At 39.7% G+C, this 16,790-nt stretch overlaps 1 protein-coding gene across 1 annotated transcript in view; it reads right to left on the bottom strand.

The window, feature by feature from the left end:
• Window positions 1-761: 761 nt before the first annotated feature.
• Window positions 762-16,790, bottom strand: part of camk4 (calcium/calmodulin-dependent protein kinase IV) — a 67,106-nt gene continuing 51,077 nt past the window's right edge. Inside the window, exons 8-12 of the mRNA XM_077206389.1 lie at window positions 11,927-12,001; window positions 11,693-11,768; window positions 7,203-7,329; window positions 4,761-4,913; window positions 762-2,151 (exon numbers count right to left, since the gene is read on the bottom strand). Coding sequence (XP_077062504.1) covers window positions 1,981-2,151; window positions 4,761-4,913; window positions 7,203-7,329; window positions 11,693-11,768; window positions 11,927-12,001 — 602 coding nt within the window. The 3' untranslated portion in view covers window positions 762-1,980. The remainder of the gene's footprint in view (window positions 2,152-4,760; window positions 4,914-7,202; window positions 7,330-11,692; window positions 11,769-11,926; window positions 12,002-16,790) is intronic.

A 16,790-nucleotide genomic window follows, 5' to 3' on the forward strand; every position in this document is an offset into this window, starting at 1 on the left:
CTCATGGGATAGTAAAGTGTCCGTCTTATGTACACTTCAGAATCTCGCCGGAAGAAGTACTGTACTTCATAAGGGTACTTTTTGTCCACTATTTTAAGAGTACTGTGAATTCGGACATACTACTTTTGTCATATACACTGTTTTTCGCTTACTATATAGTAGGGAACAATGCGATTTCAGATGTAGCCAATGAAACACAAATGTGATGTTTATCTGTGTATATGCATGTCATTTTTGAACAGGATCATCAAAGGTCACCAGCAAAGAAATTGGTTCATAAAGTGAGATTAAATACACAAAGTATATTTGTATTATTTAACATTAAATTGTTGCTGGTTTGAGTAATATTCTAAGTTTGCAGTTCAGTTTTTTATTCATTTGCAAGTAAAATGAGTTAATGCATGCTCACATTTAGTGTAGAACTACAATAACTATCATGTTTACACAGTGTACACAATGCACCTGCACTTACTCCTGATTTCTCTCAACATGAGGACTGGAGAGGTCTCAGTCAATAAATGGAAAAACAAAGTAACTTTTGTTACTTATTTGTAAAAGTAATGCATTACTTTACTAGTTACTTGAAAAAAGTAATCTGATTATGTAACTCAAGTTACTAGTGATGTGTTTCCCCCAACACTGGAAAGATCCACTGGAGTACCCTGGTTAAAAACACTGATCATAGAGTATTAGATCAACAAGCTACATACATAAATAATGAATCACACCCATTCAGAACTTAAAAAGGGATTCCAACTAGATTGTTTTGTATTCTTTATTTCTGCAAGTAATATACAGTGCTATCTTATTGGCATTTTTGAGTCCTTAGACATAGAAACAGGCAGATAAACAAAGTCGACACACTAGTGTCAGGTACAAAGTGACCGTCAAATGACCTCCAATATCATTCTGTTAATTAGACAGCGAGTTTTATCTGTAAAATACAGTGCATTTAAAAAGACAATTGCAGCAGTTAAGATAAACATTCCTACATGCAAAACATGAACCCCTGTATATCCACATTACATTCCTTACATGTGATTATCAGATTATGAAACAGCATTCCCTCGAACCATACATTACAAGCATGCGTTAAAGAATATTGGATAGGATCAAAACTCTCCCATGCTCTTCTGTGTGTTTTAAAACACAGATTCCTTGGTAAAGCACTGGATTCTGAGGAAGTCTATTGCCAGTACATAAAAAACCTGATAGTTTTGATTTATTTTAAAGGGAAATTCCTAAATAACCAGGACTTTAAATGAGATGGTGAAAGTGTACTTTAAATAAAGACCATTTTGGCACAAGGGAGTGTTTTTCATTACAATTTTTGTGTATTATCCTGTCTCAACAGATTTAGACGAGTAAAGAAAAAAAATCACCATCTCTTTATTTAAACAAAGCACAGTATGCTTGTTTTCTAAGTTTAAAATAAACTGTTTAGTACTATTTCTAAAATATGAAATAACTTTTAAATAACTTATGAAATATAAAAACATGTTATAAGGCATTCAGTTGAAGCTTACAGTATGTAAAGGTTCAGTTCAATATCCGCATCTTACTACCAGCGACCAATATTATGTAAAAAACCTTAATAAATAAAATGATTTCAAATTAATGCAACTAACAGCTAAAAAGCAACATATGCCCTTGAAAGTACTACGATAATTTGGCAATTATCTCAGCAAAAGCATGATGACATAAATATTTACTGATATACAGTAGATTTGGTTCTTCTCATTACCATCCAATGATGCTCATTCACTGTACAAAATCCGAATTTACGGACTTATCAAATGTTGGCGTGATATGGCAACAGGCTGAGTCACAATGTGGGACGTTTCTATAGACAAACAGTCCGCATGCAGAAGAACCAAACAAAGCCCATCGTTTCTGTCCTTTAAGAGGCCCACTGCAAAAAGCAACATGTTCCTTTCATGAAGGGAAGAATTTTAAGTTCCAGTGAGGCTCTGTGGAGATCTAAGAGACTTCATTCTGAATCTGAGGCTGAGGCTGTTCAGTGTCTGGCTGATCCTCTGCTGTCTTCTCTTTGACAGAGGAGGGGCTGCAGTTGGTTTTGTTGCCGTCTGGGTTGCCGTGGCTTCCTGCGCTGCCCAGTCGAGATGAAGCTACCACCGCTTTGACGGCTGCCTGTGGAAACACAAACACAGAGGTGTGCATTGTGTTTAGAATTTGCACTTTTATATTTAAGCACATTTTGCTGCAAGGTAATGTTTAAACTGATAAATTACAAATATTTTGCTTAAAAATTATAATCATGAGTCATGACTAATAAAGGCCCATTGAAATCAAAACGTGAGTTTTTTAGCTTTTAGTATGAATATGTTAGCCTTAAGGTTATAAATGAGCAGGTGTGTTCTAAAAAATTGTCAAAATTCACATTTGGGAGATATAAACATTCAAAACTTATAGTCTCACACTTCAGCTAAAATGGATCACGGATTTTTATGACATCATCACGGACGTCAGGTTCTCATCACATCTTCTGTCCAATCAAATGCTCTCTAGAATCTAAAGTGTTCCGCCCCCTATGTTATAAATACCACCAGGGCAAAGCGACCGTTGACACGTCACGGAGCAAAATGGGTTGGAGATGTGTGTTCCAACTGTATGTTGTTTAAGAATGAAGTGGCTAGAATTTATTCACATCTCTACTAACGAATTTCACTCTGTGAGGTTAACTAAATGCTATTGTCTATTTAAAAAGCGGGAAGAGCCCTTCAATATGCCCCGCCTTAGCTTCCTGTTTCAGTGGAAATTACATCAACGCATCCAAGGCACTTCAGTGGGCCTTTAATAATTAATTATGATTATTAAAGGGAAAGTTACCCAAAAATTAAAATTCTGTCATCATTTACTCACCTTCATGTTGTTCCAAACCTGTATGAGTTTCTGTCTTCTGTTGAACACAAAACAAGATATTTTGAAGAATGTTGGTAATCAAACAGTTGACGGTAGCCAAAAAAAAAAAAAAAAAAAAAAAAAAAAAAATACTTTGGAAGTCAATGGCTCCTACCAACTGTCTGGTTACCAACATTCTTCAAAATATCTTGTTTTGTGTTCAACAGGAGAAACTCATTTTCAAACAACATGAGGGTGAGTAAGTGTTGACAGAATTTTCATTTGGGGGTAAACTATCCATTTAATCACAACTGTTTTCAATTTTTCTTTTTACATTTCATCAGAACTATTGCACTTTCATCCAAGCAAAAATAAAAAAAGGGAAATTAATACACAGGGTTTAGTTGATCTCATTTAGTTTCCTGATTTGATATATTTATCATATACATTAACATTCTAATCCTTAATAAGCTTCTCTCAAAAGCTAAAACAGTGAAAGTCCTGATATTAACTTCAGTAAATTCAAACTGTGGTAATGTTTTTGTATTAAGACAACAAAGAAAAACTTTGTAATGTAGTACAGAGATTGCATTGCGTAAGTGCATTTATTCAGCAACCAAATTCGCAAGCAATAAAGTCAAGATTCATGTTTAGATTTATTACAGTTCATCACTGAGAAGACTGTCTCGCAGATTTAGTTGCAGCAAATGGCACAAGCAAGCAGATTCATGAATACATTCATTTGACCAGAGTACTGCAATAGTGACTGGAAATAAAAAAAAACATGTTTCAGGATAAATCTGATCTGACATCTGATTATGCTTGCGTAGTCATGTGTTGTCTGTGTTGTTCTGTTACCTATGTCCAGTATGCAGTAGTTTTTATGGCGATTCATTGTTTGATTAATTCGCAACACCTGTTTCTCGTTTCCTTTCATTGGTCTACGTTAGTATATACATTCGTCCCTGTCTCTGCTGTCTCCCTTCGGCTTCTCCTTCGTTGACCTCAAGCCTCCTCGCCCTGGATTCCACCTCGCCCCGTCAACCCATCAGCTCCACCTTGGCTCTCCGCTCCCTCGGCTCCACCATTGCTTGTTATCCCTCTTAGGCTACGTCTACATTAATCTGGATACCTTTGAAAAAGGCATTTTCGTTTCAAAATGCTCTCCGTCCACACTAGCGTTTTCCAAAAGTTTCTCATCCACACTGAAACGTCAGAAAACGCAAAATTCACCTTACTCACGCTATTCTTCTGACAGGATCATTTTATTTAGCAGAATATCTGAGCATTCACTGATGAGTCCAGGTCGCACTCAGTCACCATTATATGTTTGGTCAAAAACGCAACTGCTCTCATGTTTGCGAGTAAATTTTCTATCATCTTTTGCAGGACTGCGATATGAAAAGTGTACAAAGTAACACATCTTTGCAGCAGTGTGAAAGTGTATAGCACATAACAGGCACAATACCGGTATAAAACTAAAATATAGCTATTGATTCAATATGCATCACATGATTAAACATACGTCATCGTTTTCTAATACCTCCGTTGTCACAGTCCACACTAGAACGCAAAAGCGCTGTTTTCAAATTTATCAACTTGGTAAAGCGTTTTCAAAAAGCTCAGTTTTCGCAGGACAAAAATGTCTCAGCATAGATGGAAGGTGGACATACTTAAAGGACTTTTACTTGCAGAAAAATATAAACTAATTATCAATCAAATATAAATCAAAGTCAATTAGATGCCAGAAGGCATGTATTAGATTGTTTATATCAGGTTTTTGGGCGAATTCTTGATCATTTAGAGGCCTTAGAATTTTGCATACCAAATATGATACATTAGGCTTTACCGGGTTAAAAACTTCATAAAAATGCGTCATTGAGCCAGAAGCCTCAAACCTTGAGTTTTCTTCGAGCATTGAACTCCAGGAGTTTCTTCTGAGCAGTGTCCATATGGGTGAAGTTAACCGCCTTTCCAGTCACCCAGGGGTGCTGCAGCGCCTGCTGTGTCGTCAGCCGTTTCTTTGGATCCTGGACAATCAGTTTCTTCACCTATGGAGCCAAGAAAGACAAGTTACACTTTCAGCAACACTTTAAGGTTTCAAATGTGGATTTGAAACCCAACATCAGCATCCCTGAACGTTCAAAATGACTGACAGGCAGAGATGTTTCTGATTGGCTAAATGTTATTATTAGTTAATAGTTAATAGGTCAGCACTACTCTTGTTGTTTATAGAGAAAGTTATTACGATTCAGACTAGTTACATTTAAAATATGCACACTGTACCATACAGTCATGGTCAGAATTAATTGCACCCCTGGTAAATATGATCAAAACTGGCTGTAAAAATTAAATCTGCATCTGTTTATCCTTTTGATCTTTCATTCAAAATAATTGAAAGTGGGGGGAAATCACATTATGAAATAAATGTTTTTCTCCAAAACACGTTGGCCACAATTATTGGAACCCTTTTATTAAATACTTTTTGCAATCTCCTTTTTTTTAAGATAACAGCTCTGAGTTTTCTCCTATAATGTCTGATGAGTTTGGAGAACACCTGACAGGAGATCAGAGACCATTCCTCCATACAGAATCTCTCCAGATCCTGTAGATTCCCAGATCCATGTTGGTGCTTCTCCTCTTCAGTTCACTCAACTCATCAGGTCAGGGAACTGGGACGGTCATGGCAGAAGCTTCATTTTGTGCTCTGTAACACATTTTTGTGTTGATTTTGATATTTGTTTTGGATCGTTGTCCTGATGGAAGATTCAAACATGGCCCATTATAAGACTTCTAGCAGAAGCCGTCAGGTTTTGATTTTTTATCTGTTGATATTTGATAGAATCCACAATGCCATGTATCTGAACAAAAAGTCCAGGACCTCCAGCAGAAAAATATGCCCACAACATTAAAGATCCAACGGTACATTAAATTGTACACATGGGGTACTTTTTATCCTTGTGTGCACCAAACTCATCTAGCGTGTTTGCTGCCAAAAAGCTCTTTTTTTAGTTTCATCTGACCACAGAACTCTGTGCCGTTTAAAGTTCCAGTCTTTCTGACAACTGAATATGCTGGAGTTTGTTTTTGGACGAGCGAGGAGGATTTTTCTTGAAACCCTCCCAAATAACATGTGGTGATGTAGGGGTTGTTTGATTTATTTTTAAATAGGCTTTTTGACCCCAAGACTCAAGTAATCTCTGCAATTCTCCATCTGTGATCCTTGAAGAGTCTCTGGCCACTCAATCTCTCCTCCTCACCGTGCATTAAGGCAATATAGACACACATCCTCTTCCTGGCAGATTCATAACATCTTTAGTTGATTGTAAATTCTTAGTTATTGCCCTGATTGTCAAAATGGGGATTTTCAATTCTTTAGCTATTTTCTTACAGCCACTTTCTATTTTGTGATGCTCAACAATGTTTTAATGCACATCAGAACTATATTCTTTGGTTTTACTCATTGTGATGGATGAATAAGGGAATTTGGCCTTTGTGTTTCCTCATATTTAAACTCCTGTGAAACAAGAAGTCATAGCTAGACAGTTTCATGTTCCTAGTCACCCTGGTGTGATAAAAAAAGGTAAACATTAATGGGAATATACTTCAGAAATATTTTACTCGTAAAAAATTCTAGGGGTACCAATAATTGTGGCCAACTTGTTTTGGAGAAAAACATTTATTTCATAATGTGATTTCCCCCCCACTTTCAATTCTTTTACTTCAATGAAAGGTTAGATTTTTGGCAATTTTTCGAATGAAAGATCAAAAGGATAAACGATGCAGATTTATTTTTTACAGCCAGTTTTGATCATATTTACCAGGGGTGCAATTAATTCTGACCATGACTGTATGAAGTAATGCAGTATTTGAATATGTGAAAATGAACGTATTATTTTGCAACATAAAAGTATAATATATCAAATATCTTGTGTGTGCATTATAGTGATTTACTGGTTAAGAGGTGTTGTTAGGCACAAAATGTAGCAGATTTAATGAACTGGCAGTATCAACAAAATTATAAAACTAATGTTTTACTTAAAAATGCTTTTATTAACAATAATAATAAATTACTCAAATAATTCCTCCACAAAGTGATATAGTTCATGATGAACTGAAATAGAATTGAACTGATGTGCACTCACAGGTGTGCGTTTATTTCAGGGGCAAACACAGATCATTCATTCATTAGAACTAAACATTTACTATTTTAGAGTATAAAAAATAACTTAAAAGACATCAATAAATGTTCCTCTGTGTGTGTTCTGTTTGTATACCTAAAATATTTGGATTTTTTAGAGGTTTATAAGGATTTTATACATATAATGACATTTACTCACAAGGTCCTTGGCATTGAGAGACACATTGTCCCACCAGGGGGAGACAAATTCATATTCACAGTTCAGGATGCGTTTAAACATGTACTGGTCTCCTCTGTCATCAAAAAAGGGTTCAAAACCACATAACCTATAGATAGAACAGAAACAAAAACAGTACTAGATTTAATAGCAACCTCATCACAATACTGTAAAACAAATCAAAATCAGTAATATTGTGAAATACTATTACAATTTAAAATAACTTTTAACAGTTTAATGTATTTTAAAATGTAATTTATTTCTGTGCTGGCAAAGCAGCATTTTCAGCAGCCATTACTTAAAGGGTTAGTTCACCCAAAAATGAAAATGATGTCATTAATGACTCACCCTCATGTCGCTCCAAGCCCGTAAGACCTCCGTACATCTTCGGAACACAGTTTAAGATATTTTAGATTTAGTCCGAGAGCTTTCTGTCCCTCCATTGAAAATGTATGAACGGTATGCTGTCCTTGTCCAGAAAGGAAATAAAGACATCATCAAAGTAGTCCATGTGACATCAGTGGGTTAGTTAGAATGTTTTGAAGCATCGGAAATACATTTTGGTCCAAAAATAACAAAAACTACGACTTTATTCAGCATTGTATTGTCTTCCGGTTCTGTTGGGGATCCGCGTTCACGAGTCCGCAGTGACGCTGATGACGTAAGACGCTGATGACGTGTATCTGGTGCGTCCGTGTATTCGGGTTCAAATAAATATGGCTGGGCAAAAAAATGCAAGTCTTCCTCTGTGTGGAAATCCTTAGACATGTTTGTGAAGATTGTTTTGTTTCCAGCGTGCGTCTCCCTCAGACTGTAAACGAAGCTGGGGCGCACCAGATAACACGTCAGCAGCGTCTTACGTCAGCAGCGGCACTGAACGCGGATCCACAACAGAACCGGAAGACAATACAATGCTGAATAAAGTCGTAGTTTTTGTTATTTTTGGACCAAAATGTATTTCCGATGCTTCAAAACATTCTAACTAACCCACTGATGTCACATGGACTACTTTGATGATGTCTTTATTTCCTTTCTGGACAAGGACAGTATACCGTTCATACATTTTCAATGGAGGGACAGAAAGCTCTCGGACTAAATCTAAAATATCTTAAACTGTGTTCTGAAGATGAACGGAGGTCTTACGGGCTTGGAACGACATGAGGGGGAGTCATTAATGACATCATTTTCATTTTTGGGTGAACTAACCCTTTAAGATTTAAGTGTCACATGATCATTCAGAAATCAATCTAATATGCTGATTTGGTCCTCAATCGTTAATAATTTACATTTATATTACTTACATTTATATTACTTAATATATCTATGGAAACCGTAAAAGTTCAATGAACAACATTTATTTGAAAAATAAGTCTTAAAATTATAAAAGTCTATACTGTCATTTTTGATCAATTTAATAGGCTACATCCTTGCTGAATAAAAGTATTTATTTCCTTTAAAAAATCATACCCCAAACTTTTGAATGGTAATGTATAATGGTTTCCACAAAAAAAAAAAAGAGGCAAAAACTTTTTACAACATTGATAATAATAATAAAAGTTTCTTGAGCACCAAATCAGCATATTAGAATGATTTCAGAAATAATCATGTGACACTGAAGACTGGAGTAATCCCCATCACAGGAATAGATTACATTTAAAAATTAAAATTGAAAACAGTTATTTTAAACTAATAATATTTTACAATATTACTATTTTTTACTGTATTTTTAAGCAAATAAATGCAGCCTTTGTAAGCATAAGATAATTCTTAAAAAAAAAAAAATATATATATATATATATATATATTCCGAACTTTTTATTGGTAGAGTAAAATATATATTACTTAGTATTTCTATGCAATATAGGGATGCAGAAAATAATAAATATTATTATAATATAATAGTACTATTAATATTATAAATATTGAATAGATATATAGATACATGAATATATAGATATATAATTAGGCAAGACTTAATAAATATGGCAAACTAACGTGAGAGCGCAATTCCAAAAAAACGCTAATGCAAGAAAACGAAAAGTTCTGCGCGTGATTTACTGACAACGCATACAGTCGGATCATTTCCATAATTACCAACGCAATCTACCAAGAGCAGCTCAAATTAGCATCTGGTTTAAGACATGCTTTTTTAGGCGTTAAATAATGGTGCAAATACCAGTAAACTGACTAGCGCAAACCTTAGTAAATCACGTTGTGCGATTCATTTAAATACTCTTCCATAAATTTTGCGTTTGAAAGGGAAACTCCTACAAATGCATATGAAATAAAGTCAGCCGCAAAAATAACCCTTTCCACGCATTTTCAGCGCTAATTTTTCACTGCGTGTCTTTAGTAAATCCTGACAGTAGGTTTTTAATGTGTTTGTGCTGGCACAAGCTGTTAGTAAATCTGGCCCTAAATATTATATTATATATAATATGATTAATTTTATAAATATAGAATAGAAAATTACTTTAGATTTACTGCTGTCACAGCCAGGTTGCAACAAAGACGAAATAAAAGTTGCTGGATCTACCACATGAAACCGAAAATTCTTGGGACAGCAGCAATTGTCCAAATTTCAATCTTAACAGTTCTATTTCAACAGAAACGATCTTAAAACAGGGCTTTAAGTGTAAAATACCGAACTTGTCCTTTAAACAAACTCAAAAACAAAGAACTAGGCATAACACAAGGAATGGAACAAGGTAAACATGATGATAATGGATAAATGAACTGGGGGGTATTCCAGACAGCAGGTTATGTGACATAACAGAGTATGTTTAAGGGTAGGTGGATAACCTCAACTGTCTGTACCAAAAAACGGAGTTAACTTTCAGGGTATGTAAGTAGCCATAGCAACGTCTAGCTGAACATAACCTGCTCCGGAGGCAGGTTCTTTACCAGAGATAGTTTACTTCAGGGGTGTTCAGCGCTTGCGATGCGTGCCCGTATGATGAGGCTCCAGTGTGCGTGATAGATTGCACACAAAATTAAATATATATAGTTATATCGATATATAAACCGCTATTAAAACAAGGTAAGGTTGATTTTATTATAATATATAGCTAGCCTATATAATTTCATCTCAAACATCATTCGTCTGCATTCAGACTTTTTTTTTTTGACTTTTTTTTTTGCAACAGAACGTTTTCTATTCTATAATGTTTTCTAAAATAAAAGACATATATGATATGATATATCTTACCTTTCAAGAAATGTGGAAGCAAAATGTCTAAACAAAAAATAAACGTATACAGCCATGTTATCTTTGCAAGCACTTTGACTGTTATCTTTGACTGTTTTTTAGTGTAATATTTTTTCAAGTCTTTGTTTTCATTATATAACTAGCATCAAACAAACTATATAGTTCTTATTCACAGTGATTAAAGATTATTAAACAAAACGATTGAAAAATGATTGCACAACCACCACATAGGTGGCAATATGCACTAAGTATATAAATAAGTATCTAACAAAAGAAGAAGAAATTAGTAGTATGGCGCACTTTTTCTTAGCGTCCGTTTCCATGGTGACTCGTCGATTCGACACTCTGTTGAGAACGTCTGGTGTGTTAACCGTTAACATACATAATTTCGATGAACTTACTCCCGGACGCGTTTTTGAAACCAGCATACCTAGAGTAAGCAAGGTTTGGTTAATCAACCTAGAGTTCAGGGTATGTTTGACGTTAAGATAGCCTTGCTTTCTGGAATACACCCCTGAGTTTGGAGCTTAGAACCAAACAATCAATGAAATGGAAGACAGGTGCAACCAATGATCAAACAGTGAATAAACAAGGAAACTAACCCAAAACAGAAACAAACCATGATAAATACCTTTAGATTGACAACTGCAAACTAAATTACTACTAATTCATATTAAAACTACAAGACTAATGTCTGTCTGTGCACTCTTAATAGTAAAAATGTTACATATTCAATCTGGAACTGAGCAGTTTTCTTTTTCTAATTTGTGCAACTTTGTAGGTACTTTGCTACTTTTTTGTACGTACTAGCTACTTTGCTAATTTGTGCTAATTTGCAAGTTGTGCTACTTTTTAAGACCGTCCTGTATACAGTACATCTAAATATTATCCCCTGTGGTTAGAAAGTGTATAAATACATTAATGCCTATTTCACTTGAATTTCATTGGAATACATATGAAAAATTAGTTATGGCAGAGTTTTTTCAGTGAATAACTAGCCGGTTCCTTACAAATGGGTCAAATGGATTTAATAGCATGTAGGCTACATTAAGACATTTTTAAGACGTTTTTGACAAAGAGTAAACCTTTCTCAGACTTTTTGTAAAATAATTAATGTCCAATTACACACAAAAGTTCAAAACGTGCTTCACACTGATCTGAGACAAAACCAGCCTTTCGTGATTGATATGACAGAGAGATGGAATGACTAAGCACAGCATTCTTGTGAGAGAATAACTTCAGACAAGTATGTTGTGTCACTCACAAAATGTACGTGATAACTCCCACAGACCACATGTCAACCTCAGGGCCATAGGCACATCCCCGTAAAATCTCAGGAGCTGAGGAAGAGAAAGAAACAATATCAGAAGAAAAGAATAAAGGGGAGACGCTCTGCAGCACTTATGCTGTAAAAAGAATTTAAAAAAAATCTGTAATTCTCTTTGTGGAAATAAGCCACAGATGGTGCTCTGTTAGAAACACTCTTTAATGAACTCACCACAATAGCCTGGAGTCCCACACACAGTCTTCATTGTTACCTGATCGTCTACAATTTTCGACAAACCAAAATCCGCTGTAAAGATAAATCACACCAAATAAAAACTGATTAACAAAAGATTCTATCTATCTATCTATCTATCTATCTATCTATCTATCTATCTATCTATCTATCTATCTATCTATCTATCTATCTATCTATCTATCTATCTCAAATGTTTTTTTATTATTCTTAGTGTTAAAATTTAAAAACTTGAATACAATAAAGAATTCTTGATACATTCTTGCTAATTAAAAATGCAAATGTCTTTAAAAAAAGTCTTACTGACCACAATCCTTTGAATATATATATATATATATATATATATATATATATATATATATATATATATATATATATACTATATATGTGTATGTATATATTTATACTACTGGTCAGTAAGACTTGTTTTGTTTTTTAAGAAATAAGGCTAACAGTTTAATTTAGTAAGAATGCATCAACAATAAAGTGAAAAATTATTCAAATAAATGGTGTTCTTTTGAACTTTCTATTCATCAAAGAATCCTAAAAATATTTTTTTTTCCCAAGCACCAAATTACCTTAATCAGAATGCTTCAATTTTTCATAAATAAATAAATAAATACTCATGCTTATAGTGCTTAGTATATGCAAAGACTAGTGCTTAATATTTTTTATGCATTACAATAAGTTTGGGACAAAACCTGACCTGGGCAGGTTTTCACGACATTAAGTCACATGCTGAAGTTTAAAGGACAAGTTTGGTATTTTACACTTAAAGCCCTGTTTTAAGATCGTTTCTGATTAAATAGAATGGTTACGATTGAAATTTAGACAAATGCTGCTGTCCCCAGAATTTTCAGTTCCCTTTCAGTCGATAACGTCGGACGTAGTCGACGCGACTGAAATGGGATCACGCTAGGGAGCCTATCATCTTCGATTACTATTGAACGAGCCAATGGAATTTGGCGTGCGTGATTTGCATCACACACTCCGCCCCCGCGGCGCGGGTATAAATACGGAAGTGGATGCACGCACTAGTTGCCTTTCGCTTCGGAGCCGTTCGTCTTTGATGTCTCTGAAGAGTGCTGTTGTGTTCAACGAGCGAGTGTGTCGGTGTTCTTGCGGGAAGACCTCTCCAGTGTTGGTGTTCTACAGCGTGGTGCAGCGGTGATCGCGAGCTTCTCAGCTCTCAACTGCTGTTTTAACAGCATCAAATTTCTACTGTTTGTTTGTGTGTTGACGGTTGGTTAGAGGGCGAGAAGTGAGTGCTTCACTGTTAGTTGAAAGACTATTCAGTGTTTGCCGCGGTCATTCCCTGTGTGCTCCGGCACTGGTGACGGTCCCATTTCCTAAAAGAGCAACACGGGTGTGAGTGCGTCTTTTTCAAGATGCCATTCCATCCGTGCGTTTCTGGGTGCGGTCTGGCACTATCCCCTTCTGACGGTCACGAAAGTTGTGTCGCATGTTTGGGCTTACAGCATGCTGAGGCAGCTTTCGTGGATGAGGCATGTTCTCACTGCGGGAACATGTCCATCTCGGTGTTGAGATCTAGACTCGCCTTCGTTAAAAGCGTTGGTGCAGTCCCCACCTCTGGGCCCCGCCCCTGTTCTTCCTCTGGGTTACCTTCCCAGAGGAGGACTGGGGTGCCGTCCAAGCTGGGTGATCTGAGGATCACAGTGAGGGGTAATCCGCCCGGCCACGCCCCGTGGGTCCCTCACTCCTCTTTCACACCGCAACCGGTGGAGCTCCCCATTGATCCCGCTGGTCCCTCTGTAATGGACGGGCCAGCCGTGTCATTTGGGGCCCCTCCAGGGGATACGTTGTCAATCGCAGCATCGGAGGGGGAGCTGAACTCTGGAGATGATGACTCGGCTGCACTGCCTCCCTCCGGGAGACCAGTGTTGCCCGAGCCAGATCCAGAGATGTCAGCTATGCTGAAAAAGGCCGCCGAGGCGGTAGGGCTCGTGTGGAACCCTCCACCGTGTCCCAAGCCATCTCGGTTGGATGATTGGTATATCGGGGCGGGCCGTACTGGTTCTCAGTCCGCCGCCCCGGTTCCTTTCTTTCCTGAAGTGCATGAGGAGCTTACGAGGGCATGGATGGCACCTTTCTCTGCCAGAAACCGCCTGAGTAGCTCCTCCCCTCTCACTACCCTTGATGGGGGAGCGGTGAAGGGTTACGAGGCTATCCCTCCGGTGGAGCGGGCCGTTGCGATGCAGTTATGCCCAACGGCGGCCGCTTCCTGGAGAGGTGATCCTCGTCACCCCTCTAAAGCCTGTAAGTTCTCGTCCGCTCTTACGGGCAAGGCTTACAAAGCTTGTGGGCAAGCCGCTTCCTCCTTGCATGCCATGGCGTTGCTCCAGGTCCACCAGGCCCAGGCACTCATGAACATGCACGAGGGTAGTTCGGACCCTGAGCTCATGGGTGAGCTCCGCACTGCAACTGACCTCGCCCTCCGGGCGGCGAAGGTTGCAGCTCGCGCGGTGGGTTCGGCGATGTCCACACTAGTGGTCCAGGAGCGCCATCTCTGGCTCAACCTGGCCGATATGAGAGATGCGGACAAGGTTCGGTTCCTGGACTCTCCCATTTCCCAGGTTGGGTTATTCGGCGACGCTGTGGAGAACTTTGCCCAACAGTTCTCTACAGCTCAGAAGCAGACGGAGGCCATCCGGCACATCCTGCCTCGGAGGGACGCTACTAAATTCACCCGCCCCCCGAGGTCAGATCCTCCGCCTGCTCGTCGCCGAGGGCGTCCGCCTGCAGCCGCCTCAGCTCCCGCCGAACCACCGCAGCAGCCTTCACCCAGGTTCCGGCGCGGAGCCGGCCGCGGAAGGGGCGCCCAGCCCGCTCCAGGCGCTGCCAAGCCAGGTGGTAAGCTCCAGCGCAAAAGAAAACGCTGAACCTGGACGGGCTCTCAGGGATGGAGGAGTTGCTTGTTGAGTGGTCGCCGATCCACTCCCTCTGGCTGGTTGGAGGGCCGGCTGGAGTTTTTTGTTATGTGTGTGTCTGTTCCGCCGCTGGGCCCTATAAAAACGGGGTCAGCGGTACCCACATATTCAGAAAAAGAGCAATTTTTCTATTCCTGAGTCCCAAGTGGGCCAGTATGGCGGATGTGACCCTGTATAATAGCCTTACATCCCCCAGCTTCCCTTGGTCGCCAACAGGCAGCTTGGGGCGTTCGAGGACCCGGTCATCCGCCTTCTCACGTCCCCTGCCGCTAGTGGAGACAGGTAAGTGTTGCACTGCACACTAACACCACTATCTCTACTTTGCTGCCCCACCTCAGGCTCGGCTACCCCGCTCAGGTCAGTGATAGTAACATCACATTAGGTGTTGAGCAGACGTGCTCCTGAAAATTCAGTGATATTCTTCACACCAAGTGTTGAGCAGTGCTCCTGACTTGTGCGTGCTTATCTTATCCTGCTGGCGAAGGATTTGATATAGCCGCTCCTCCAGCCGGTACGAAGGCCAGTTGTAAACTCGTTCTTCGTGCTACTAGGTGGTGGGTTGTGACCATCTTGGCCCAAGATTGGTCTGCAGCTTTGGCCTGAAGGACACGTGGTGTCCTTCCCCTCGAGTGCTCCAGAGCCCGTTGGGTCTTCAGGTCAACTGGAAGAGAGTAATCTCGCCCACGGGCTGAGTATCTCTTTTTCAGTTTTGGAGAGGTACTCGGTCCAACACGTCTCTCCAGTGAGAATGTGTTCAGCTGGTGTTGAAGTGAGAAAGGGTCCCACTGAAAAGATTCAGAGGCTCCTGGGGTATACGATAGCGACAGCCTAAGTTGGCTTCCTCCGTATGTGACCGCTTCAGCGCTAGCTTTACGATCGAGTCCCGAGGTGACCGTGGCAGAGCAGCTCACCCTGTGTGACTATAGTTCATCCCGGTCTGCTGCCAAACCCTCCTCAGCAGAGGGGCCATGTACAAGGGGCGTGTTTTAACGGGGGCCTGGGCGACCCCCGACTACACGGGCATTCGTGCCTCGAGTTGTTAGACATTGCGGGTGTCACAAACTCTCCCGTCACCTCCTCCTTGGAGTCAGACGCTTCTGAGGGCGCCTTGTTCCACCCCTCCCGCTTACTCAATCGTGCCGCCATCGAGCCTCACGACAGTTATAGCCAGGGCAAGTGGAGACTCCATCCCCTGGGTCCGCTGGGTCTTGACCATTCCGGGGCCGCTCAATTGCCCCCCCCCGGTTTTATTTTTCCGCCAGTGTTTGGGTAAACCGAGCGGACTACCCTTGGACAAACACTGGGTCCCAGCTGTCCCAGGGGCCCGCAGAATACGTTTAACCCCAGTGAGCCTTCTAAGAAGTGACGGCGACTCAGGGTCGCCTTGCGCTGCTCAAGTCAGTGAGATCATCACACTTCATGTTGAGCAGAGTTGCTCCTGAAACTCAGTGAAGTTCATCGCACTCAGGTGTTGAGCAGCAATGCTCCTGTAGCTCAGTGAGTCCATCACAGGTAGCACAGTGAATTCATCACACGCAGTGCTGAGCAGAAATGCTCCTGGTGCTCAGTGAAGTTCCTCGCACTCAAGTGTTGAGCAGAAATGCTCCTGAAGCTCAGTGAGTTTATCACACTCAGGTGTTGAGCAGTAATGCTCCTGAAGCTCAGTGAACTTGTCACACTCAAGTGCTGAGCAGAAATGCTCCTGTCGTTCAGTGAAATTCTTCGCACTCAAGTGTTGAGCAGAAATGCTCCTGAAGCTCAGTGAGTTTATCACACTCAGGTGTTGAGCAGGAATGCTCCTGAAGTTCAGTGAACTTGTCACACTCAAGTGCTGAGCAGAAATGCTCCTGTCGCTCAGTGAGGTTCTTCGTACTCAAGTGTTGAGCAGAAATGCT

This window comes from Siphateles boraxobius, unplaced genomic scaffold, assembly GCF_051911475.1.
Source record: "Siphateles boraxobius isolate OS27281-9 unplaced genomic scaffold, OSU_SipBor_1 56, whole genome shotgun sequence".
Lineage (NCBI taxonomy): Eukaryota > Metazoa > Chordata > Actinopteri > Cypriniformes > Leuciscidae > Siphateles > Siphateles boraxobius.